The sequence below is a fragment of the Micropterus salmoides genome, unplaced genomic scaffold, assembly GCF_014851395.1.
Source record: "Micropterus salmoides isolate LMB-PRFRI ecotype aquatic unplaced genomic scaffold, ASM1485139v1 Ms_hic_scaffold_7, whole genome shotgun sequence".
NCBI lineage: Eukaryota > Metazoa > Chordata > Actinopteri > Centrarchiformes > Centrarchidae > Micropterus > Micropterus salmoides.
In genome coordinates, this window is record NW_024044459.1 from 36,069,249 (window position 1) to 36,095,148 (window position 25,900).

The window sequence follows — 25,900 nt, forward strand, 5'->3', positions numbered from 1 at the left end:
TGAATTTGAACAACCATAACGACAACAACAAAATCATATCAGGCTACAAACCTGTACTGGACTCCTGCTGGAGGAAAATGTTTTTGTTGTGTTTAACGCATTCATTAATTAATGCCAACTATTATTTTATTTCACGTTCACGCTTTTTTCAAGTTCAAGTTTTTATTATTATTTTGAAAGTCCGTTGCTCACTGGCTCTGAATACTCATACAGTCAAACTAGGGCTGCAGCTAATGATGATTTTAGTATTTGAAGCTTCTATAGATTATTTCAACGATTCATCAACGTGTCGTTTAAGAAGTACTTTTGCTTGGCAGCGCCCCCCCCCCCCCCCAAGTAACGGGATCAGCTGTGCAAGTTTATAGGTGATAGATATTTATTGGTCCTTTCGGAAATTCATTGTGTGTCATATAGCAAACATCAGACTGACAACCAGACAGCTGCTTTACAAACACAAACATCACCCGAGTACAAGGTATACTAAAGGCTCGTGCAGACTATACGACCTTCAGTGTTGGCCGATGGCCATGCCATTCACACAACTTGCCGTCATATGATGACAATTTTGCAGTCGTTGTGGCGTTCACACTACTTGACTGATCGGTGACAGGGGGTCACACACTATACAGGAGCTGAGGAGGCCGGCGTAGGAGGCCTGGAACCTCAAGTAACCAAGCTGGACTGAAGGCTGGCAAATGGACAATGGGGCTGAGGTCCACGGACGGAGCTGCTGGGCTGATGTCCACTGGTGAGACAGCTGGGCTGAGGTCCGAGAACTGAGCACAGGGAGGAGAAGTTGGAGGAGGAGCTGGTGCCGGTCGGACCACCGACGGGGGATGAGGAACAGGAGTTGGCTGGACCGCCAACGGAGCTGGTGCTGGTCGGACCACCGACGGGGCATGAGGAACAGGAGTGAGCTGGAGATTAGGTAGGCTGCTAGCAGCGCTAGCAGGCCGGGGATCAGGCAGGCTGCTAGCAGCGCTAGCTGGCTGGTAATAAGGCAGGGCAGGAAGGGGGCTAGCTGGCTGACAGCTAGCTGGTTGGCTGACTAGCAGTCCTTGGTCTGGTCCTCTGACTCTAATGCCAAGTCCATCAAAAAATGAGGCCAGAGAGCTTGATGTCCTGGAGTCCCCAACCAGCCTGGATGCCGGAACCAACATATGAGGGGGATGATCAGGCAGGACTTTCAGAGGGCTAGCAGCGCTAGCAGGCTGTGGATCCTAATGCTAATTCTCTTTTTAGCCTTCTACCATCAGGCAGAAGGGTAAGAAGCATCAGCTCTAGAACCACCTGTTTTTCAAATAGCACCGCAGGCTGTGAGGTCCCTCAATTCACACCAACAATCCTTATCTGCTCTGCCTATACAACTACGTCGTTCTCCTCAGTGTCACTAAACGTATTAGCACTCTGTCTGATTTTTGATTATCTGTTATATATACTCATTAGTATTGTTTTGTTTTTATGCTATATATTGTGTATGATGATGTGTGGTTATTTTTGTCCAATATTGTCTTGTACTGTCCTGAATGAAAATCACTAAAATGAATTCCAGACGACTTGCGTCGTTTTGGCAAATAAAGACTTGAACTTGGACACACACACACACACACACACACACAGGGTTAACGAGCTGGGAGGAGGTACACAGGTGATACTAATGAGACACAGGCAGGCCGAGAGAGAGCAGGGGAAAACAGAGAGACTGACATGCAGAGGGATCACTGGGGTTACTGAACACTAGACGACAGACAAGACCAGACCAGACCAACCGAACCCAACAGACCAAAATAACAGATAATAAACTGACCAAACTCAAAAGTGCAAAACATGGCAAGGCTGACAGGCAGATTGTGACACGCGCCCGCTTGTTGCTACACCTTGTGCTCGACCACTTCACCTACAGGGAAACCTGATGCTGAACATAGACTGTTTAGTGCTGCTCCCTGATAAAAGAAAAATGTTTAAGTTGAGATTTACAATAAATATTTTATTGGTACTGTTTAAAGGGAATACTGCTGGTAAAAATCACCTGATTTGTTTAAAGTGTATGAAATTAAAAGTGCACAAGCACTGCACTACTTTAAAATTCATTATTCACTTAATTTATTCAATAATAATGTGATTAATCGCAATTACATTTTCTAATTGTTGCCCTGCACTAATTAAGTTATTTATATTTTCATGTTGATGAACAGAAGATACAAGAGAGGCTGCGTAGCTCTTCGGAGATCTCCCACAGCTACAACCAAGTCATGAATCAACCTGACTCAGTTTCTCGCTACCAAATCCCACAAAGAGCGGTTGATCATAGCACACAGTATGACCACCAGCAGATCCTCATTATGCAGGATGACCCTACTGTCAGAAAAGCTGCTACTTCTCTTTATGAGAAACGTCCAGCAGTTACCTCTGTCTACGTTCTTGATAAAAACCAGAGACCCAAACTGATCCAGGGTGCCTCTGTGCCTCTGTCAGAGGACAGCAGACTGACGCTGGTAGGCCACGGCGAGAGAGACAGCTCTGGAGAGACGAGACTGGCAGCGTACACGGCTCAAGACGTCGCCAAAATCATTCAACGAACCTTCAGGACGGGCGATAAAAGTGTGGTGGCCTGTGAGGTCGGATCAGATAAAGAGTTTGTTGAAACCCTGCTGAGGGAGCTCCGTGAGACCGCCAACATCGAGACAGAGCTGCACCTCAGGAGTGCTGTGCTGCAGGTCAGACACACAGGAGAGATCATCACCCAAGAGATCTCTAAGGAAGGGCTGCGATGGAGACATAATGATGATAGCAAGAAGGTGGTGGCAACCCTCGATAGGAACGGAGACGTAATTATCAGAACTGAGCCTGGCAGGAGAGGAGAGGTAGTTTTTACTAATGAGAGAAACTTTCTAATGGGCAAGAAAAAGAACACACAAAAAAAACCTGGCGGTAAAGGAGAGGCAAGTAATACTCAAGTTACCTACAGAAACAGCTGGCCTGATGAGCCACAGATATTTATTGACCAGGATGTTTATAAAAATTTAAACAGTTATGTAAAAACTGGTTGTATAGAAACTTCAGCTCTGTCCTGGATTATCTTTCATGAAAAACTGCCACTTCCAGAAAAAATAAATACAGAAATTTTGAACTTAAACAATTTTGTAATAGGGGAAAGAATAAAAAAAAAGATAATAAGATAATAAATAATAAAGATAATAAGATAATAGATAATAAAGATAATAAGATAATAGATAATAAAGATAATAAGTATGATAAAGTGGATAGAGAATGAGCAGAACATTAAGCATCTTCTTTCGAAGTGTTATGTGATTAAATCAGGAAGAGATGTCAGAAGTATCATCCGTCATTATGCAAAGGATGGAGAAGATAAAATCACATACCTGATGGTCAAAGACTGGATATACGCTGTTCATCCTGTAAATCTGTATATACATCTAGTTGGAAAACAGTTTAACCATGAAAAAGATCAGAACAGATGGGAAGCAGTCAAGAAATGTATTGAACACCAGGTGAACATGGAACAATATAATCAGATTCGAAGTAACATTAATGATAAAAAACATAAATTAATATATACTAAATATGTGAAAGGTATTTTACTTGGACAGCACAGAGAGAATCTTAAGCTATCCATTGAAACGGAGGCCTGGTACACCACATATTTCATTGCATCAGTTATAGCTGAATCTGCTAGAAACTTCCGGACATTTCCTCTGACTCTTATGGCTCTGGATATGACTGAAAGCGAACACCAAGGCAAATCACTGGAGTTTTTTTTTGAAAAGCATTCAATGGCAAGAGGAGGTACTTGGATTGACCCGAACCTACGAGGATTTAGAGGCTCAGCAAAACTTCCACCAGATGCTTCCCCTAGTAGTAAGGCTAAACTTAAAGAAGTCCTAGACAGAGAAGGCGATTTATATAATTTCTGGATAAATACAAAAGATAATGCAGTATTGGATGATGAAAAGGTATTCGAGATTGTAGAAAAATTCAATCTAACTGAAGGTGATTCAGCTGAAATTGAAACAATTGTCAAAAATTACAGCGATTTCAAAACCAAAATAAACAGTGGACCTTCAGCATCTGGCCCATAATGGCGGCTACGCAACTTAGTGTTTGGTGTGCACATGTTGGAGTTGAAGCTTTCCCTGGTAGGATGAAGGAACGTTTCTCCTTTGGGATTCGTTCATAAATCCTTGGTAGTGTTGCAGTGAACGCGGTTAGAGCAGTTGTCTCGGGGGCACATCCCTGGAAACGAGGGGGGTTGCTGTTTATGCAGTTGCCTTTCTCGCTCCAGTGTTTTTCAGTGCATAAGTACCCACTGTAAGTAACTGCATGAAGACTAGGGTTGAGGTTAATAAGTTTCTGGGTAGGTAGTTAGTGGGACGGCTCTGATTTTTATAATTTTTGCACACCTGATACTATCTTGTTATGGCCGCTGTTGCAGGTTTCTGCCTCTTAAAGGAAGTTTTTCTTTGCCTCTGTCTCCTAGTGCTGCTCTTGGTGGGAACTGTTGGGTTTCTTTAAATATCATAGAGTACGGTCTATTCCTGCTCTTTATGAAAAAGAGCTGTGTGATAACTGTTGTGATGTGGTGTTATATAAATAAAAATGATTTGAATTGCTTGATGACATGTCTCTCTCTTCTCCTGGTCTGACGACTGATTCTGTTCTGTTTGTTTCTTACAGCCACACACTCCGCTCACATATACTGCGTACATACTGATCTGACAGACACCTACAATTGTATATTTTGCTTAATTAACTATCTAGCATTATTTTCAGACTGTGTGGTTTCCCTCTTTTGTCACCTACTGTTGAGCCAGGTTGTGACAAAATGGACAGTTCAGATTACTGTTCAACGGTTTCATAATCAAATCATAATATAAGGATTATATGTGACAACAGGGGCGATTAACACATAACAATCAGTAAAGCAACATGAAAATGCCAAACTCACAGGCTCAAAGTCTGAAGTTGGTATCGATCCATCCTTGGGCTTTAGTCTTAAAGTGAGTCCTGGTTTATAACGTTACCGGGCCTCTGTGTGAAATGGTGAGCACAGTGCAAACACCTTTTTCTGGAGTGCAGGAAATGGTCAAAAACCAAGTGTGCTGATTGGCTGAAAAGGAGTTCTGTTCATCTGCACTGGATTGCTCTTCCTCAATGAACCAGATGAGTCTTTCTGACTTTGAAATTTAATTTCAAGGAGGGAATTTGAATTCGGAGAACTGAATGTAAAAGTATACAGAGTTGAATTGTTAGTGAGGAACAACTGAATTTAATTTTATAATATTAAATTTAGTTTCAAGTTTATTGGAATTCAGTTTCAATCTAATAACTTTTGTTTGAAATGTTGCTTTTTTTAGAATAGAAGTATTCGAGTTTAGTATAAATTCAAATGATACTATTTAAATTCAGTTTTATACAATTAGTCAAGTTGAGCAATTCAGATTATAGTGAGAAATATCAGCCCATAGATAGAGGCGGCAGTGTGGATAAGGATTTTAGGTTGATGAAGGCATTTAAAAAGGAACATTAGTTTGTGGGTTTGTCATTAGTTTAATACCAACAGTAACTATTTATCACTATCACGCCGCACATGTGCAGCCTGAATCTTGACCAGTGCAACAGTTTGCATTCTGATTTCCCCAATGTGTTTGTTCAGAGTTGGTGAGAATATTTTCTACTAGAAACATTGAAAGACGCATTTTACAGGATGAGCAGCAAACGCTGAGGATGATCTGTTACAGCAGAGACTTCAGATGGTTAAAAGCAACAGCAAATAAAAACAGATTTAAGATCCTGGTGCTTTATTGTCCTCAATTCTGACACTGACAGCTTGAGTGAGAAGCAAAGAGAGAAGGAAGAAAGAACAAAAGGTGACCGACCGTTTCTGATACACAGTCAATTCTAATTAATCATAAGTGATTAATTAGAATTGACATCTTACTATATAATATCACAGATGTTTGTTTGGGTTCACTAGTTTGGTTTCAGTGACGGAGGAATCACACAGTTCAGTCTAACAGCGCTTTCAGGAAACATCTGGAGAAAAGAAACAAAGAGCTCCAACTATTCAGGACATTTTTACAACACATTTAGCAACATGTGTTGATTTCCAAAGCGACCAAAGTGTGGAGAGTGAAGTTTAAGTAAAGAAACCTGAAGGTGGTCATGTCGAGTTTGAATGAAGCAGGTCTCCTGATGTAAAAATGTGGGTCAGTCAATTCGCCCTCTTTTTAAACCTTGTTCAGTCTGTCAGTGTTTCACAAGTCAAAGTCTTTCTAGATTGTCTTTGACATCATCTGGAATCAGAGAATTTAGACTTTGTACTTTCCTTTAACTTTCTATCAAACAGAGTCGGAGGGAGGACACTGCTGCCTGCCACAGTGTCGTTCTTGCTGCTGCCACCGGGGGGCACCAGAGAGAGACTTGAAATCTGCACACATGTTCATTTTATCAGACAAACTTACTCCTCTGTGGTCTCGTTCTTCGTCTCCTCTGACAAACTCCCTTCTGGGTCAACCACCTGACACACACACACACACACACACACACACACACACACCGCAGTTACTACAACCACAATTCCAGTGAAGTAAACTTTGTGTTTTGCAAATATTCACTCACTTTGAATTTGATGCCTGCAACACATTCCAAAAAAGCTGGGACAGGGACATGTTTACCGCTGTGTTACATCACCTTTCCTTTAACAACACTCAATAACAGTTTAGCATCATCGATGTAAAAAGTCCTCCTCCTCTCATCTTGCCGGGGTCTGGCGCTGACAGCTCGGATCACGGACCACCTGCCGAGTGTCGAGGGGCCGGTCTCTGAAGAGGGCACAACAGTCTCAGAATTGCGTTGCTTGATCGACAGGAGTCCCATTTTGTACAGACCAGCATGGCTCCTCTTCTGGCTCTCTTTCCTCTCCTCTGAGCGATCGCCGCAAATTACTCACACGGGTTGGCTGAGTGCAGACTGGGGTGAGGAGCCAAACGCAGACAATGGCAAGGTGAGAGGATTCAGTTTATGGTGATTTATTAATTCAAAAAACTAAACTGAAACAGGCCTACATGGAGCTCGAGACAAAGTCCAAACAAAGGTAAACACAAGGACGTGACCAAGACTGGAGACAAAAGCAGGCATACATATACACAGGGACTAACGAGCGGGGCGGGAGCAACACAGGTGAGGCCAGCGCCAACGAGACAGAGACAGAGAGTCTAGCAGACAGGCAGAGAGACACCACACATTAACAACAAGGACCACAGGCTGAAGCAAGGACTAAACAGGACTCAGATTAGACATGGGCACAATAACACATAAGAACACAGACCAGAAGTGAACACTAAGACATGAACTAAGGTACAGGACTAAGAACTAACTAAACCAGACTACACAGAGAAACACAGAACCAAAAACTTAAACAGGAAACATGAACACAAAAACCACATTCCTAACAATTACTCCATAATTAAATAAATAATAATAAAGAAGACAAAGGAGAAGCAAAATCTGTCTGGCACAGCATGGTAACTCCTCATACTGTAGAGCAGGCTGCTGGGCGGGACGGGTAAAAAGAATAAAGTCAGTTAGATCCTCTAGTTCATTTAACGGAGCCACGAGCACCGAAGTATAATTCTTTGAGATGTACCGTGATGGTAAACAGGAGAGACGTTGGTGAAGGTGGTGACTCCCGACCTTTGGAGCCTCAGAGAGTCTGAAAAGAATCTAAAGGTTTTTCCATTAAAGAAAAAACTACGTAGGCTGCCGGTTCTTTAGTGTGAGGCTCTCTGTGCATGAGGTCGGCCTAGATCCTCTCTCTCAGATGAATAATTCATGTTAGGCCTATTTGATAATCTAATTTTTATACAAGTAATATTTATACTGGTTTAAATAAACAGTTTGATGGGATCTTTGCTGAGTAAAAGTTTTGTGGACAAAGAATTAAAGGCCTGTCCTAAATAAAGGCAGGTTGGGTTCAGTTACTGAAGCAAATTAAAGCCCGGGCTGTTAACTGAAGTCTGACGGTTGCAACAACCAGACATCTGTGTTGCTTATTGGCCTTTTGTGAGCCACGAACTTGATACTTATTCCAACCTTGACTGTTTCCAAATGTAGAAGTATACTTGTAGTAGTTTTGGAAGTTGTCCCACTCATCTCTGCTCCAAGTATTTAAGAGCATTTCCTCACTGGTGTTTTTTTACACACAGTAAACTCTCGCGACCCTGCAGCCTCTTTTTGTTCCACAGTACAATTTCACATTTATTCTGTTTTGTCTAAACTCCACACACAGATCCCTTCGTGTCTCACCGCCTACACCATGTGGTTACTGAGGAAGCACTGACATTCAGTACTGTTCACTCAACCAGCACAGGTTGAGCTCAGTTAGCACACAGCTACGCAGGTGGAAACACAAACATGCACAACTGATAACGCACCGATCAGAAGATTCAATAGAAAGATAAAAGGGCCAGAGTCAGTTCATCCAGTTTAGGACCAATGGATCCAGAGAAATGAAGGCGGAGGAGGAAGAGGAGGAGGAGGAAGAGGAGGAGGAGGAGGAGGTGGAGGTGGAGAACAAGCGTCTCTGTCCTGTCCCAGACCAAAGACAGGACGCTGGGGCAGAATAATCTGCTGTTTGGTGTGTTGTCCTGTTCAGCACAGTCAGGAATAAAAAAAATGTGTGCAAATCTTCACATTTGTTATTTCTTTTCTGTTCATCATGTGAAAAGGTTTCTGAGGCGGAGAATCACAAGCAACATGACTAATAAAGCAGTGTTTGTAGTGTTGTTTTGAATTTCTCTGGGGTTGAACTTGACCGACCTGCCTCATTTAGTTGGGTTGAATCGCACTAGAGTTCGTTTCCCCCTTTGTGCGGTTCGTTTGTGTGAATGCAGCAATCGCCCTCGGGTGCGCACCAAACACGGACCAAACAAGCGGACCGAGACCTCCTTGAAGAGGTGGTTTCGGGTTCCTGGGAATCAGCATCACAGAGAACCTGACGTGGTCGTCTCACGTCCCCACGCTGGTCAAGAAAGCTCAGAAACTGTATTTCTTGAGGAAACTTAAGAAGGCCAAATTCCCACGCCAAGTTCTTGTCAGCTTTTCCAGAGGAGCAACAGAAAGCATCCTGACTGGAAACATCACTAACTGGCACGGGACGTGCACGGCCCGGGACCGGAGGGCTCTGCAGCGGGGGATTAAAACTGCTCCAAAGATCACTGGTTCAGGTGTGATGAAGACGTTTCTGACACTGATGAAGACTTAACGTAGCATGGCTTACGGAGCCCGGCCGAGGAGATCCAGAGCCGTCACACAACATGCCAACACCAAATCTGAAGGATACTTCCTGTCTGATGATACAGTCATGGCCAAAAGTGTTGGCACCCCTGAAATTTTTCCAGAAAATCAAACATTTCTCACAGAAAAGTATTGCATTAACACATGTTTTGCTATACACGTGTTTATTCCCCTTGTGTGTATTGGACAAACAAAACAAAGAAGGAAAACAAGCAAATTGGACATAATTGCACACAAAACTCCAAAGATGGGCAGGACAAAATTAGTGGCACCCTTAACTTAATATTTGGAAAAAATAACTGAAATCAATCGCTTCCTATAACCATCAATAAGCTTCTTACACCTCTAACCCGGAATTTTGGACCACTCTTCCTTTGCAAACTGCTCCAGGTCTCTCATATTGGAAGGACGCCTTTTCCCAACAGCAATTTTAAGATCTCTCCACAGGTGTTCAATGGGATTTAGATCTGGACTCATTGTGCATTTCTGTGTGCTTTTTGAAGTATGTTTGGGGTCATTGTCCTGCTGGAAGACCCACGATCTTGGACGCAAACCCAGCTTTTTGACACTACATTGCGACCCAAAATCCTTTGGTAATCCTCAGATTTCATGATGCCTTGCACACAGTCAAGGCACCCAGTGCCAGAGGCAGCAAAACACCCCCAAAACATCTTTGAACCTCCACCATATTTGACTGTAGGTACTGTGTTCTTTTCTTTGTAGGCCTCATTCCGTTTTCGGGAAACCGTAGAATGATGTGCTTTACCAAAAACCTCTATCTTGGTCTCATCTGTCCACAAGACGTTTTCCCAGAAGGATTTTGGCTTACTGAAGTACATGTTGGCAAACTGTAGTCTTGCTTTTTTATGTCTCTGTGTCAGCAGTGGGGTCCTCCTGGGTCTCCTGCCATAGCGTTTCATTTCATTCAAATGTCGACGGAGAGTTCGTGCTGACACTGATGCACCCTGAGCCTGCAGGACAGCTTGAATTTCTTTGGAACTTGTTTGTGGCTGCTTATCCACCATCCGGACTATCCTGCGTTGCAACCTTTCCTAAATTTTTCTCTTCCGTCCACGTCCAGGGAGATTAGCTACAGTGTCATGGGTTGGACAAAGGAACATCTAGATCTCTGGAGATGGACTTGTAACCTTGAGATTGTTGATATTTTTCCACAATTTTGGTTCTCAAGTCCTCAGACAGTTCTCTTTTCCTCTTTCTGTTGTCCATGCTTATCTGCTTTCAGGTGTGATTTTTATATTGCCCACACCTGTTACTTGCCCCAGGTGAGTTTAAAGGAGCATCACATGCTTGAAACAATCTTATTTGTCCACAATTTTGAAAGGGTGCCAATAATTTTGTCCTGCCCATTTTTGGAGTTTTGTGTGCAATTATGTCCAGTTTGCTTTTTTTTGCATCTTTGTTTTGTTTTGTCCAATAAACACAAGGGGAATAAACACGTGTTAATACAATACTTTTCTGTGAGAAATACTTGATTTTCTGGAAATATTTCATGGGTGCCAACACTTTTGGCCATGACTGTATTTATCCTTCCTAGATCTACAGAGATTCACCAAGTGTCCAAATAAAGTTATTATTCTCTCCTCTATTGTTGAAAATGAGATAAATGTGAAGGAAAGTGCTTTGCCTGGTCTTAGTTTTAAGAGATAAAAACTGCTTAACTCAAACTGCTTGACTCATATTGTAAAAGTACAATCAAATCAATTTATCAACAAATATTAGAAAACATGTATTTAGTTGATATATTGTTAAAGTATTGTTTAACTATATTTGTTTCTTATTTTTGTGTTTCTATAGTCTCTATTGCTCTGAACTTTACGCAGTCTCTAGAGACCTTTGGGTGTACGTGACAAAACTTCACTTCACAACTTCAGTAAATGTTGCCAGTAAGGGGTGAAGCTATGGGCCGCGTTTGCTGGAAACTAAAACCGCGAGATAAACAGACAAGGCGTGCCTTCGTGACACACGTGCGCATTTTCTCACCCACAAGATGGGATGTTTGCAAAGAGGTGTGAAGAGAAAGTTTTACTTCTTGAATTTATATTATTAGTGTTAATTTTTAGTAAACTTTAAAAGTTGTTTTTGCGATGGTGATTCTCCTGTGCATTCATGGTGATATCAGTAAAGATCAGTAAAGAAGGCCCTATTTGATAATGTAGCACCAGCTGTTGTGGAAAGAACCTCATTTCATAACCTGGAAGTGTTGTTGTTTTTTATCTAAAAGGGACAGTGCGTATTAATGGACATCTTAGCTTTTCAGCAACGTAAATATGCCAGAATCAGCCAGAAGGCTATTTTCCATCAACGTACGAGGTAACACAGCCAAACATTGGAATTGGATATGATACAACACAGTTTAGCAGACAGGATTATGTAATATAAGGTGCTGTTTATGCAGTAAAGTACAATTTAATTATGTTAAAGTGCTGCTTAGTGCAGGAAAGTGCTGCAGCTAGTACGATAATCACACACGTACACAAACAATACAGCGAAGTCTGTTAGTGGTCACAAATTTGATGTGTCTTGTTCCAGCCGGTAACTTGTTCCAGATCTCTGTCCCCTTAACTGACAACACAGATTGTCCAGATGTTGCACGTCTGTAAGGCGCCGTACAGTCACCTCTCGTGGTTACAGTTGTGCCACCTCCAGTTGTTTTCAATTTAATATTCTCCCTCGGTGGTGGTGGGGTAAATCCATGTAGCATCTTATATATAGCACAGGCCTATTTGAACTTTGAAACAAAAAAATTCAAAGCTCAGCAAGTTATGTTTCTGCAGGATTAAGCAGCAATGAAAAGAAAATTATTTTCTATCGAATATTTTTAAGGTTCGTTTGAAAAGTGACTCTACTGGTTTGAGTGTTGTGGCATTTGTAAGTGACCGGTTTGCATTGAAGATGTTTATGGGGAAGAGACCTATATTTTGTTGTGCTTTTACACTGTGGCCTCCAATATCTGGCCTTTATTGGAATTCATCACTTTATTGTATTAAATTAGTTTGCAGAGACCTACATGAGATGTTTATTAATTCTTCTTTTTCAGTGATTTTCTTTCTCAACTTTTTTGCTCCTGTTCACATGTGTTGAAACCACCGGGCGGGAGGGGTAACCACTCGTAAAAGGAGAAGTGCAGCGTGAGAATGTAAAGACCAATCAATGTGAGGATCAAGCACTGGCAGCCAATGAGACCTGTCTGTCTGTTCTTTATTTAAGTTGCTGACCCTAGAGCTCCGGGGGCAGAAGAGCTGGTGAGGTAGATTTTTGTCAGACCGTTTTCCTTCCCCTGTTCCGAACTGGTAAGTTAGTTTTCTGATACTTCAACATCCACACTGCCACATTAACACACCTCATTACAGATTAAACAGTAAACTGGTCCTTTGTGCTCCCTGGAATCTAAAGGGAGAGAGGAGTGAAGTGGTTGACTAGGAAACTTTTGAATCTGGAGTTAAGACATTTAGTACAGACGGTCAGACCAGCACCTAGGATTGAAACTAGCTTGGTATCAGAGGTCGCCCTTTTTCCTAAGTGGTATCTGAATTCACAATGAGCTAAGGGCGCCCGGAGTTTCCTTGCAGAAGGGCCACTTGTCGTTACACTGTCCATGTGTGAAGAGTCTGTTGGTCATTGGTTCAAATCAAGACACGTCGTGTGTCCTTCAAGCCACATGCAGCACTTTGTACATAGAGCCAGTGCGTCTGTCTGTAATGACACAAAACAAAGGTTATCTAGACCGTGGCTTGCCCAACAAAATGTATGTAATCATATATAATATTGTCTAATATTTCTTAAAGGGGGAGTTTTCTTCCAGTACTAGTCACATTGTTTCACATTACATGCCCCATAGTGGTTACTGTAAAGCTCATCAGGACATCAGAGGGAAACCAGACGTTAAGCTGAAGTAATAATTGGAAAGGATCAATTCATTATAAGAAGTGTGAAATGTTTTGCAGAATGATGGCCGGTCGGATAAAGAGCCGGAGGACTCTGAGTCTCCTGATCCTCCTCAGCCTCCTCAGCCTCACTGAACTATTTGGTAAGACTGATTGCAGGATTCACATTTGCAACGTTTCTGTTTGTACTGTAATTTATTGTCAGAGCAGGTCTTTGTGATACAGAAAAGAAAAAGATGAGACAGTTTTACAGATCAGAAATATCTTAATACAGGAAACGGCCCTCAGACTTTATTTTTGTAAATGTGTCCGTTGTGATGTGGATGAGAATCTGTAGCCCGACAGCCGAACAGTCATGTAGAGAAATATGCTGACAGATTGCAAAAACAATTTGGCATGTAGTGACTTCAATTCTGATCTGAGAAAAACTGCAATGACTGAGGCACAGACCAAGTGTCCCCCAGGGGCCATTTACCAGGAGGGATCTCTTTAAATACTGAACTTCCCTGATTTGTTTTAACCAAAACACTGTCAGGAAACCTCGTAACTCCGATAACAAACTAACTCATACAGTGACAGTAAGTGTGGGTTAATACTGCAGGAGACTCACTGAGCTGCTGCTACATTTTAATAAAGTGTCAGCCAATAAGCACGAGGAACACCTACATACAAAGTATAACATTTCTGTTTCAGAGGTGAAAGATGATGAGTGGGAGGAGCTCGGCCCCGACATCGCTGCCCTGCACCGCCTCAGAGGACTGTCTGAACACATGTTTCACGAAAGGCTCCAGAACGCTTCAGACCAAAGGTATCTGGAGAAATGTTTAGATAAATATCTCAGGAACAACTTCATGGAATTTCTTCACCTATCGATAACCTGAATAAATAATCCACAGATAAAATTTAAGCAAAAACAAAACACAGCTAGACGTATTGATCATATCATGGAATAATAATAACCGAGATCTTACAGTATATCATGTCTTTCAAAGTCGATTGACATTTTTATACAAAATGTGTTCAAAATATTTCATTTATACCAATGAGTTGTTATTATTCTTCTTTCTTAGTTCTCTCAATCTTAAATCGTTAACTTTTCACATGGTCTTTATCAGGTTTTACTGAATCTGTGTAATTATTGTGTGAACGCAGCCTCTATAATAAACATGTTCTTCTTCTTTCAGGGTGGACGTTGACCAAAGTTTGCAGCAGTGTGAGGAGGGGTTTACATCCTGTGACACTCAGATAAAACAGGTTGGTGGATTTTAAAAGAACTGAATTCAATACTGGAATCCAAACCTATGGGCAGAAAGTAAATTAATTTGAATAATAATATCAGCCCCCCTGTACTTTTGATGAGAGTCCTGCTGCAGGACTACGTTATTGCTGAATAGCAGCTCTTCTACAGCTCAGGAGATGAAATTGTGATTCTCATTTCATTTCAGTTTCAATGTTGTCTGACCTGTTTCTCATGTGTTGCTCCTAAAATTCTCTCGGAGAAATCGGTGAGACGGAGCATTTAGCAGCAGGAGTCATATTTGAGACTTGAGGGAAATACTTTGCTCAGTCTCATTAATTATTTTCCTCCTTAGGAGAAGAAAATGAACAATAGGTTTGGATTTGAGAAGAAGGAGAAATGGCCTTTGTCTCACCTTAGTATTTAAAGGCCATTTGTGTCTTGGAGAAATTAAAGACTATCTCTTCTTGGATTTAGCTTTCCTACGGGCTCTGCTGTCCTTATATGTCTCGGGCGAATCGGTCTAGTCATCTCAAAAGTGGAGGTATGGCAACAGCTACAAGAAGTGCAAAAAGAGAGAAATCATTTTTATCAACAGGACATTTGATTTTGACTGTAACTGTTTGTTGGCCAGTGAACTTTTCTAAGTGAGATTCTGTGATGTTGAGATTGCAATGCGAGACTAATGACTGCAACAGAAGAGATCCAGGGCTGTTTTCCTATATGTATTTACACTGGAACTGTAACAGAGCTACAGGTTTGTCACTATTGCCGTAACGCAACGTGTATCTGTGAATCCGAATGTTGGTTGTGGTCTCGACCTGACTTTAAACACAACGCCCAGCGTGCTGCTACAGCTTTCGTTTATGAGCAAGTTAGCGGCTTAATCAAAGTTACCAAGCATTGCCAAAGTAGGCTACATCTATAAAGCAACAGTAAATTACCTCTGCTTGTATCGCCCCACAAAAGAACGCACAGCAACTCTGTCAACTGTCTCATTTTCTGTTGCTACCTTGTTTTCAAACTGAACCTTACACCTACTTTACCTATAAATCATTGAGCTACATTGTAGTTATTAAATATCCCAAGCCATACAAATACATTTATTATGATTTTTATAATTACTAATAATAATAATTAAAACTAATAACATTAATTTTGGGATCCTGCATTCTGGAAAATTTTTCTGCACCAATTTAATAAGGAAATGTATTTTTGTTATGTAAAAGGAAACACAAAATAATATTAAATTATAAAAAATATAGTGTAATATAATGCAGTAAGGCTCTCAGGCATTCAGTATTGCTGTCAGAAATGTTTATCCTGTATATCAACTATTTTAATTTAATTTCTTCACTGCTGAGTCAGCACACATGCAGGCATGACTGAAGTAACCTAAAGTCTTGAAAAGGTGCATGTGGCACCTTTCTTATCCACGTTGCTGCAAAAATAACATCCTACTTCTTTTATGTGATCTATTGTTGTTTATATGGGTTTGTATAACCTTAACTACTAATGAAGTAATAGCGCTAATAATTAAACAAATCTAACTCTAGTGTCTTGCTCATAAGAGCTCGCTCTGTTGAACTCTAGTGTGTACAATAGATGTTAGATACATTAGCCGCAGAGCGTGCTATCACAGATTTGAACGCTTTAACCTACTAAATAAAAACATTAACATGCCAAACTTTCAGGTTCGGTCTCAACCAACACAAGGATGTGCATTTCAACAACTTGACTTCGAATTGTGAAAACTGACAATTGTGAAAGTAAATAGACAGATGAATCTGAAGTTTAAAGTTTATTGGAATTTAGTTCTAAACTAATATTTAAAATTAATATTAATTTAAAATGATTCTATTTAAATTGAGCAAATTCAATTAAAATCTAAATTCAGTTTCTAGTGACACATATTTCTGTGTTAAATAAAAAAAGATTAAGAGTAAATTAAATTAAAAGAGTTCATCAGAAAACATGGAGTAAGATACCATATGTTTCTTAAATGATTATCTTGAGCTAATTTTTAATTATATTAAACTATTTATTTTTAACTTTCCAGCACGTTGATGAACAGAAGATACAAGTCCAGCAGGAGTACAGCATGGATCCTCATTACTCAGTAACAGTCAGCAAAGAATGCCTGTTCAATGTCTCATGTGTCCCAGAAGCAGACAGCGACACTGTAGTGAAGATATTTGGAAGAGTTTCAGAAGATGGACAAACTGTGTCTGGCCTTAAAGCAGTCTTAGAAACAAAGCAGGGGAATCACCAGATCTACCAGGTCATGAATCAACCTGACTCAGTTTCTCGCTACCAAATCCCACAAAGAGCGGTTGATCATAGCACACAGTATGACCACCAGCAGATCCTCATTATGCAGGATGACCCTACTGTCAGAGAAGCTGCTACTTCTCTTTATGAGAAACATCCAGCAGTTACCTCTGTCTACGTTCTTGATCAAAACCAGAGACCCAAACTGATCCAGGGTGCCTCTGTGCCTCTGTCAGAGGACAGCAGACTGACGCTGGTAGGCCACGGCGAGAGAGACAGCTCTGGAGAGACGAGACTGGCAGCGTACACGGCTCAAGACGTCGCCAAAATCATTCAACGAACCTTCAGGACGGGCGATAAAATCAAAACAACAAGTGTGGTGGCCTGTGAGGTCGGATCAGATAAAGAGTTTGTTGAAACCCTGCTGAGGGAGCTCCGTGAGACCGCCAACATCGAGACAGAGCTGCACCTCAGGAGTGCTGTGCTGCAGGTCAGACACACAGGAGAGATCATCACCCAAGAGATCTCTAAGGAAGGGCTGCGATGGAGACATAATGATGATAGCAAGAAGGTGGTGGCAACCCTCGATAGGAACGGAGACGTAATTATCAGAACTGAGCCTGGCAGGAGAGGAGAGGTAGTTTTTACTAACGAAAGAAACTTTCTAATGCCCCCAAAAAAGAACACACAAAAAAACCCTGGCGGTAAAGGAGAGGCAAGTAATACTCAAACAACCGACAGAAACAGCTGGCCTGATAAGCCACAGAGATTTATTGACCAGAATATTTATACGGCTTTCCAAACTGCTCTTAATGAACTTGAAGCTCTGTCCTGGGGCTTCTTTCATGCAGACCTGCCACTCCCACAAAAAGTAAACACAGAAAACCTGAACCTAAACCAGAATTATGTAATAGGGGTAAAAAACACAGTAAATAACCAGCTGTCTGGTATTCAGTGGAAAACGGAGCAGCAGGACCTAAAGAATATTCTTTCCAAGTGTTATGAAATTAAATCAGGAAAAGATGTCAGAAGTATCATCCGTCATTATGCAAAGACTGGAGAAGATGAGCCCACATACCTGATGGTCAAAGACTGGATATACGTTGTTAATCCTGTAAATCTGTATGTGTATCCAGTTGGAAAAAAGCTTGACAACAATCAGAACAAAACTGTGGTTGAGAACTGCATAGTTAAACAGATAGGTAAAGAAAAATACACAGACATGCGAAAAGAAATTCTTAATAATAAAAATAACTGTTCTCAATATATGAAAGATATTTTCCTTGGAGAGAACACAACTGACCTACAGCTTTGCGCTGAGCCCTGGTGCACCACATATTTCACTGCATCAGTTATAGCTGAATCTGCTAGAAACTTCCGGACATTTCCTCTGATTCTCATGGCTCTGGATATGACTGAAAGCAAAAACAACAACATCAAAGAGAAAGGACTGAAGTTTCTTTTTGAAGATCATTCAATGGCAAGAGGACAGAGCTGGATTGACCCGAGCAGACGTGGATTTAGTGGCTCAGCAACACCTAAAGGATCCAGCAAATTAGAAAATCAAAAACCTCGGTCCAAGGAGCAATTAATGACCGATCTTATAAATGTCCTAACAGAAGAAGTCAAACTGTACCGCTCGTGGATTCAAATGAAGGGAAACAAAATTGACTTTAAGGTATTGCAGACGGCAATTATGAATTGTGATATTGAGAAGGATTACAAAACTTTCAAAGAAACAATAAATACAATGTGTTAGGAAGCTACAATGACAGTTTCATAACTTTCTGAGAATTCCTTTAAATTAAATCATATTTCATCCAGAGGAAGAGTATTTGTTATTTATCTGAAGACAAATCCACAATCAGATAAAGACAACATTTGGTGACACAGAGCTGGACCTCCAGGAGGGCAGCGCCAGAATAAAGAACTGACTGTTCAGATTACTGTTCTCAAATGGTTCATAATCAAATCATCTGTGACAATCATTTTAAGATTCCTTTATCATTTGTTCTTGGAAATAAAAGCATTCAAATTATTATTATTTGTGTTGAAAGATTTCTTTCTTGTCCTTCTATCTCTAACTCTTGAACCAGTTTTTCTGTAGAAAGCATAGAAGCATTTTCCACAGAAAAGACTGAAATAAATGCTGAGACTGTCCTCAGACCTGAAGACACAGGTTCAACCAGAGACACAAAGACACAAGTTGGGTCAGCTGAGGTTCACAACAACAGTGGGTCACATGGTTCATGTTCCAGTCTGATCACAGCGACCTGCAATGACGGTTATGAAGCTGGAATAAGTAGAAAAAGGAAACATTGGTGTTGAAACTGAAATAACGTTACTCCAACTCTGCTCAGAGAGTGTAGCAAAGACAGACTTGAAACTTCTGCACACATGTTGATTTTATCAGACAAACTTACTCCTCTGTGGTCTCGTTCTTCAGGCCACTCGTTCAGTTTCCTCTGACGAACTGCCTGCTGGGTCAACCACCTGAAACACACACAGCAGTTAGTGTAAAGTGTTGAACCTCACGGCTTTCACGTGATCTCTGTGTGTTTCTGGGGATTCATCGTATTGGTCCGAATATAGGACTTTTTCAAGACTCATTTTTGGAAAAATACTTTCTGAAGACCAAATCTGAAGCAGAAGGAACTAAAGCAGAAGGAACTAAAGCAGAAGGATCTAAAGCAGAAGGATCTAAAGCAGAAGGATCTAAAGCAGAAGGATCTAAAGCAGAAGGATCTAAAGCAGAAGGATCTAAAGCAGAAGGATCTAAAGCAGAAGGAACTAAAGCAATGTCCAAACACAAATCAGGTTGAATTTATGTATAAAGATGGTTTCAAGGGTTACAGGGATGAAGAAGGGGGTGAATAATCAACGAGTGTTTCTGGAGCCAGTAATTCTCTTCAGTTTCGTTGTGTTGTTAATATTACCTCATTTTTCCTGAGTTGCTAAAATTTATTCTTTCCTTTTTAGTTAATTTTTTCCTTGTTTAAATGCTGTACATTTTAAATTGCTCTTGGGTAGATGTGTAAATATTTGGAATGCGGGTCGATTATTTGTAAGCTTAAAAAGTAACTTTAAAAAGTCTTTTGGAGTCCTTGAAGATCTATTCTAATCACTTCCACTTTCAACACACTGAATAAAGTAGAACAAGGTAGGTTGTTGTTTTTCACATCTTAATCATCAACATCATAAAATAACATTTTTAATATCTTTTTAAATGAAATGTCACATTTAAATTACTGATAAATAAAATGTACAGTGTAATTTAAATGTGACCATTTCATTTAAAAATATATTGAAAACTTTATTTTACTTAAAAGATGTTAAAAACAACAACCTACCTTGGAATCAGACCTCCTGCCATTTTGCCAATATTACATATATATATTTGGCGCCATCTGATGTTGTGGGTGTATATGAACATTTGAAGGGTTAGACCCATAGACTGTATATAAAAAGGTTAGACCACGAAAATGAGACAAGGTGAGTTTTTCAGAAGAATTTCCGGGGAAAAACCCGTCTAGTATTCAGACCAATATTATTTTATTATTATTATGTATTTCTTATACGCAGTCTATGGGTATGATACGCGGGTACGGATTGTTGACAGCGGAAAGACAAACAAAGATGTTTTTGGTGAGTTTTATTTTGTTTCTGTCCAGTTTGAGTGAAATGTGTAAAATTCCTGTTTTTCCTCAATGGAGTCTGGTGGGCCGTGGGGCTCATTTCTTTTTGGTCTGACATGCTGGTGCTGTGGTGCAACATTAATGTGGCACACAGCTCCTTTTGTTAGGAGACGGGACAGAAAGGACCCAAACGCAACGCTCAGAGGGAAGGAGGTTTTATTGAGGGTTCACGGAGGGGGCTAGGGAAGAGGTGAGGGAGGAGAGGTGGACGCTGAGGAACAGGCGAGGAGCCGGGAGGAGAGGACCGGAGGATGAGCCCAGCCGACAGGACGGATGACGAGGTTGAGTGAACCGGGTACGGAGCAACGACGATCAAGCGAGGATGGTGTGGAGAACCGGGGTTGAAACACAGGCAGGGATGAGGTTGATTACTGGCAGGTGTGGCAGGCTGACGAGGTGGCTGACGAGGTGGCTGATGAGGTGCAGGTAGTTGGCTGGGCTCAGGAGCAGAGGAAGAGAGGAGGAGAACACAGGGAGGCAGGCAGAGCAAAACAATGGGTGAAATAAAGTGAGGGAAAAAAAGGGAAACCAGGACACTCACCGTCAGCTGGGCTGTCCCCACAACACCTTTAACATGGCAGCACTTCACAGCTGTGTGCAGATGTTTTCTGTTCCTGCCACGACAGCAGGTTTTCACATCCAAACAGACCAGCAGAAACCTGACTGAACACCCTGCATAAATTAACTTACAGGGTTAACAGAGGTTCAGCAGGTTGAACTTAATAAATCAGAGTGCAGAAAACATGATCAGACCAGACACAGTGTGAAAGTATGATGGGGATGATACAGCCTAGATTGATCTATTAGATCGTTTTCTTGATTCTTCACACAGCTGCTTCTGTCACTTCTCGTTCACCGACCGAGGTCAACACCGTGGGCACCATTTTAACATTAAGCATACGGCGTGACTTGCACGGAGCAGTTACGTTTGGGGCATCCAATTCCAATTTCGGTCGTTTAACAGCGAAAAAAAAAGGGTTGAACTTCATGCATTCATTTCAACACCCGAAATGCTGTCTGGCATTTGTAGCTGTTTCAGCACCGTGGCTCTATGGATGGCAGTTAAAATGATTTACTAAATAAGTTTCAGTAAGGACACAAACACTTTACAGAAGCTAAACCAATTCAGGGAAATTATAATCAATCGAAAGCCTTAAGACCTCAGCGACGCAGAGAAACAGAAACTGCAAATAATTCAGAGAATTTTAGCGCATCTGACTTCATCAAGCACAAAAAGATTTTGTGAATAAATTATTAAAGTTTACAGGAAAATGCAATCAACATCAAGTGATGACGACCTGCTGCTCCTTTTACTAGATAAAAAAGAAAACAGAAGACCTGGGTACACAGTGCAGACGAACTTGGTTCCACTGCTGGTTTCAGGAGCTTAAACGTATCACATAGAACGTAGACGGGTTCTAGAGAGGCCATGGAGCCAAAGCATAAGAGTTTTTCATTTTAGTATTTGTTGTTTTACCATTTGTTTGTAAACAGTTCCAGCTGTCACAATGTTTGTTGGTCGCATGTAGCCTTTAGTTTAGTGCATACAAATAGAAACGTTTAAACTTTTGTCAGTATGGACATGCTACACATCGTTAGATCAGAGTCTATTTCTCCTTTACAAGAAACAAGGTTGTTTATTAGTCATTATACAGCACAGGGCTGCAAAACAAAACAAAATTTGTAGTTCCTTCATGCTACACACACAACATTAAGTGAAGGCCTGTATTAAAATACAATAAAACAATATATACAGTTATTTATACACATATCTACACGTTCCACAGTGCATATTTTAAATTAGCATCTGGGGTGAAAGTAAACAGCAGCAACCAGATGAGAATATGAAAGTTTCATCTTCACAATAAACAGTCTGACATCTGGGAAACAGAGTCCATCTTGACTGAGTCTGAGCACCAAGCATCTGTAGAGCAGCAGAGCTGTAGAGCAGGCTGCTGGGCGGGACGGGTAAAAAGAATAAAGTCAGTTAGATCCTCTAGTTCATTTAACGGAGCCACGAGCACCGAAGTATAATTCTTTGAGATGTACCGTGATGGTAAACAGGAGAGACGTTGGTGAAGGTGGTGACTCCCGACCTTTGGAGCCTCAGAGAGTCTGAAAAGAATCTAAAGGTTTTTCCATTAAAGAAAAAACTACGTAGGCTGCCGGTTCTTTAGTGTGAGGCTCTCTGTGCATGAGGTCGGCCTAGATCCTCTCTCTCAGATGAATAATTCATGTTAGGCCTATTTGATAATCTAATTTTTATACAAGTAATATTTATACTGGATTAAATAAACAGTTTGATGGGATCTTTGCTGAGTAAAAGTTTTGTGGACAAAGAATTAAAGGCCTGTCCTAAATAAAGGCAGGTTGAGTTCAGTTACTGAAGCAAATTAAAGCCCGGGCTGTTAACTGAAGTCTGACGGTTGCAACAACCAGACATCTGTGTTGCTTATTGGCCTTTTGTGAGCCACGAACTTGATACTTATTCCAACCTTGACTGTTTCCAAATGTAGAAGTATACTTGTAGTAGTTTTGGAAGTTGTCTCTCCTCCAAGTATTTAAGAGCATTTCCTCACTGGTGTTTTTTTACACACAGTAAACTCTTGCAGCCTCTTGTTTTGCTCTGTTTTGTCTAATCGGCTGCATGAAATCATTTTAGAGACAAAATACCCGTGAGCTTTGGCTAGAGACAAATAAATTAAACAGCACATTTATTTCAGACTAATGGGTGGAGGATGGAGGAGAAAGTTGTTCTACTGTTTCTGCTTCACTATTTCTCTGTCAGCTTACTCAAAGGCACAACCTGCTGGGGGAAGCCCTGCAACACAACCACACATATTACAGTGTTTGTTTAAACATTACAACCGGACTTGTGAACTAACATTTTAAAACCACAACACCATTTATCAAGAAGCACATCCATTTCACTGGAAACTATAAACACTATTCTCTGTTTGACTCATGATTCAGATTTGTTGAACTGTTTCTCTCTGCCTACACCATGTGGTCATCAGTGCTTAAAATAGGCGCCAGTAAAAGTTTGCTGATTGTTGTAAAGTGGTGGGGACATAAGGGCTCAGATTAGGGGGGAGGCGCCACACTCGGGTCACGAGAACAAGATGAGAATTTATGTGTGCGGGGGGGGGGGGGGTCTTTTTATTTTATTGAGTTGTATTGTTGGCTTTCGGCTATAAATTCAACTTGTAAATGAAAAATTGATTAAATAGAAGTAAAACCCCTTAATTAACAGACAGAATTATCATATTTTGTACATATATTCTTTTAAGGGTCAACTACTGATATATTTTGAGAAGTATACTCCTGCATACAGTTTAAAAAATGCCTTTGCCTTTGAAAAAGTGATAGCGATGTCTCAGATAAGTAGACTATTGAATGGCAATCTAGAGGTCAACTATCTGGCGGATGAGGCAGATGTTCAGGAGAGCCAATTGCTTTGAGATGAGCGGTGGCGACGGAGCAGTGGCTTAGGCACATGCCTTTGGTGTGACAGATTTCCACTGTGACACATCCACCAACGTGTCCCTGAGCCTGCTGCTCCAGAGGCGTGTAAACTAATTAAATATTTTTTATTAATTATGTCAAATACCTATATAGTGCAAGCCAGTGTGAACAAGGACGAGTTGCTGACGTTCTATGGGGATGTTCTCACATCTTCTCACATCACAGTTCTGTGTCTTGGTCACAGGACCCTGATGTCTACAATGCAGCAATCTCAAATGCAGCAAGAAGGAATCGCTTTGATGAGATAACGGCCTCAATCCATGTGACAGACGAGCCTTTCTACAAAACACGGTGACAGACGAGCCTTTCTACAAAACACGGCCCGTCTTCAGTGCACTGAATCAGTCTTACAAAATGATGCCATAGCCAAAATGGTTATGATATCATATTATTATAAGCATGGGGGGCATCAGGGGCCATCAGGGGCCAACCAATCCAGTTTAGGTATGAATTGTGGAGCCTTTCATCACCTACAGGGTTCATGTGTAGAGGGAGAGGGCAGAGGAGAGGACCTGCAGCTGGGGAGAAGTCCCGGGACGCCAAAGGGTAAAATGTGGAAGAACACGCTGTTGCACCCACACTGGCCAAACACACAGTTACAAGGTTTATTCTCCCATTCAGCACAACGTATCTGTCTGAGAGCCTCCGGGGCCCTTTTAACAATAAAAGGCCCGTAGCAGGCTGGAAGTACACAAGGACTTTAGGCTGGCTGTCACTAGCATCACACCTGACTTTCCATCCCTACTCAGAGGTAATCAAGCCCAACAGTTTATCAATGAACAGGAGGAGAAAGTAAAAAACCTTAATGAGAAGTTATGAAGTGATTATTATTGTTACTGTTGGAGCCGAATTAATACTTTTATTTTTTATTTGGATATGCACCAACTCCCCTGTTTCAGTTCTTTGTTCTGAGGGAGATCTAATATGTTCTGTATGTAATGATTAATCATTTACTACTCAGATACTAATACTAATGAGTTATAGTTCTTTTGGTAAGGACGGTGTGTAAATGCCTGCTGTGTTGTGTTGTTTATAAAGAGAAATGAGGAAAGAGACATTTACCAAAGGTTAAATGGTCTAAGAATGAAAACAGTCACACTCGTTTTTTGTTTGTTTGTTTTAAATAAAGAATTGAAGGTAAATACATAAACTTTGTGTGTGTGTTTGTGGCTGTTGGGAGGGGCTCAGGGGGGCATCAAGGAAAAAAGGTTGGGAACCACTGACCTGCAGGGTTCATGTATATTATGGAGCACTATGGCAGAACGCACACACAGTATGCAATGCCCTAGTACGTTCTGCACTACGTCTTAAGGCACAGTTTATGTCTGCCTGCTCTGACATGCTGAATGTTTTTGAAATGAGAATGTGTTTTTTTATGTTGTTTTGCTTGAACTTGCTGGATGATAGACCCGACTCATCTTCTGGCAAAGATGTTAATCACTGTTAGCCAATCTCACTCTGTTACTTCTCCAATTTGATGGTTTTGTAAATGAGTAGGCAGTTTTTAATTTGAAAAGGGAAACATCGTGACAATGGAAGGTATGGGGGGTTTGCAGTAACATGTTATTTTAGATTTAAATGAGTAAATAGGTCTAATTGAAGAATTTGTATCAATTTTGACTCCCACTACTGTGAGAATAAAACCTAATATTTCACTAACTTCACCAACACCAAATCAAAAAGGCCATACAGTTTGTGTGTTAGGGAGGTCTAAGGAGTAAAATGCATTTTTTGGACAATGCACATTCTTACTGTGCATTATTTCATTTGTTATTTACAGTTTTTCTCAATTGCTTAAACACTATAACCAGGCTTTTGAACAAAAACTCCATTTTTCAAAAAGCACACCCATTTGTCTAAACTCCACACACAGATCCCTTCGTGTCTCACCGCCTACACCGTGTGGTTACTGAGGAAGCACTGACATTCAGTACTGTTCACTCAACCAGCAC

At 40.9% G+C, this 25,900-nt stretch overlaps 1 protein-coding gene and 1 long non-coding RNA gene across 7 annotated transcripts in view; one reads left to right on the plus strand and one right to left on the minus strand.

Annotated features, from left to right (window-relative positions):
• LOC119891540 overlaps nt 1–18,769 on the plus strand; it is a 40,316-nt gene extending 21,547 nt beyond the window's left edge. The window contains exons 1-5 of one of the 6 annotated variants that reach the window (XM_038703259.1): nt 12,518–12,626; nt 13,281–13,363; nt 13,914–14,028; nt 14,405–14,474; nt 16,517–18,769. In XM_038703259.1, coding sequence (XP_038559187.1) covers nt 13,282–13,363; nt 13,914–14,028; nt 14,405–14,474; nt 16,517–18,487 — 2,238 coding nt within the window. In that variant the 5' untranslated portion in view covers nt 12,518–12,626; nt 13,281 and the 3' untranslated portion in view covers nt 18,488–18,769. Of the gene's footprint in view, nt 1–610; nt 1,547–2,195; nt 4,637–12,517; nt 12,627–13,280; nt 13,364–13,913; nt 14,029–14,404; nt 14,475–16,516 lie in introns of those variants that run through there. The other 5 variants (XM_038703260.1, XM_038703258.1, XM_038703261.1 and 2 more) reach the window with 5 other exon arrangements.
• LOC119891627 lies at nt 5,785–6,762 on the minus strand. Its single transcript, XR_005442471.1, has 3 exons — nt 6,640–6,762; nt 6,483–6,538; nt 5,785–5,840 (listed from the first exon to the last, which is right to left on the minus strand). It is a non-coding gene; the product is annotated as an uncharacterized LOC119891627 (long non-coding RNA).
• Nucleotides 18,770–25,900: the final 7,131 nt, after the last annotated feature.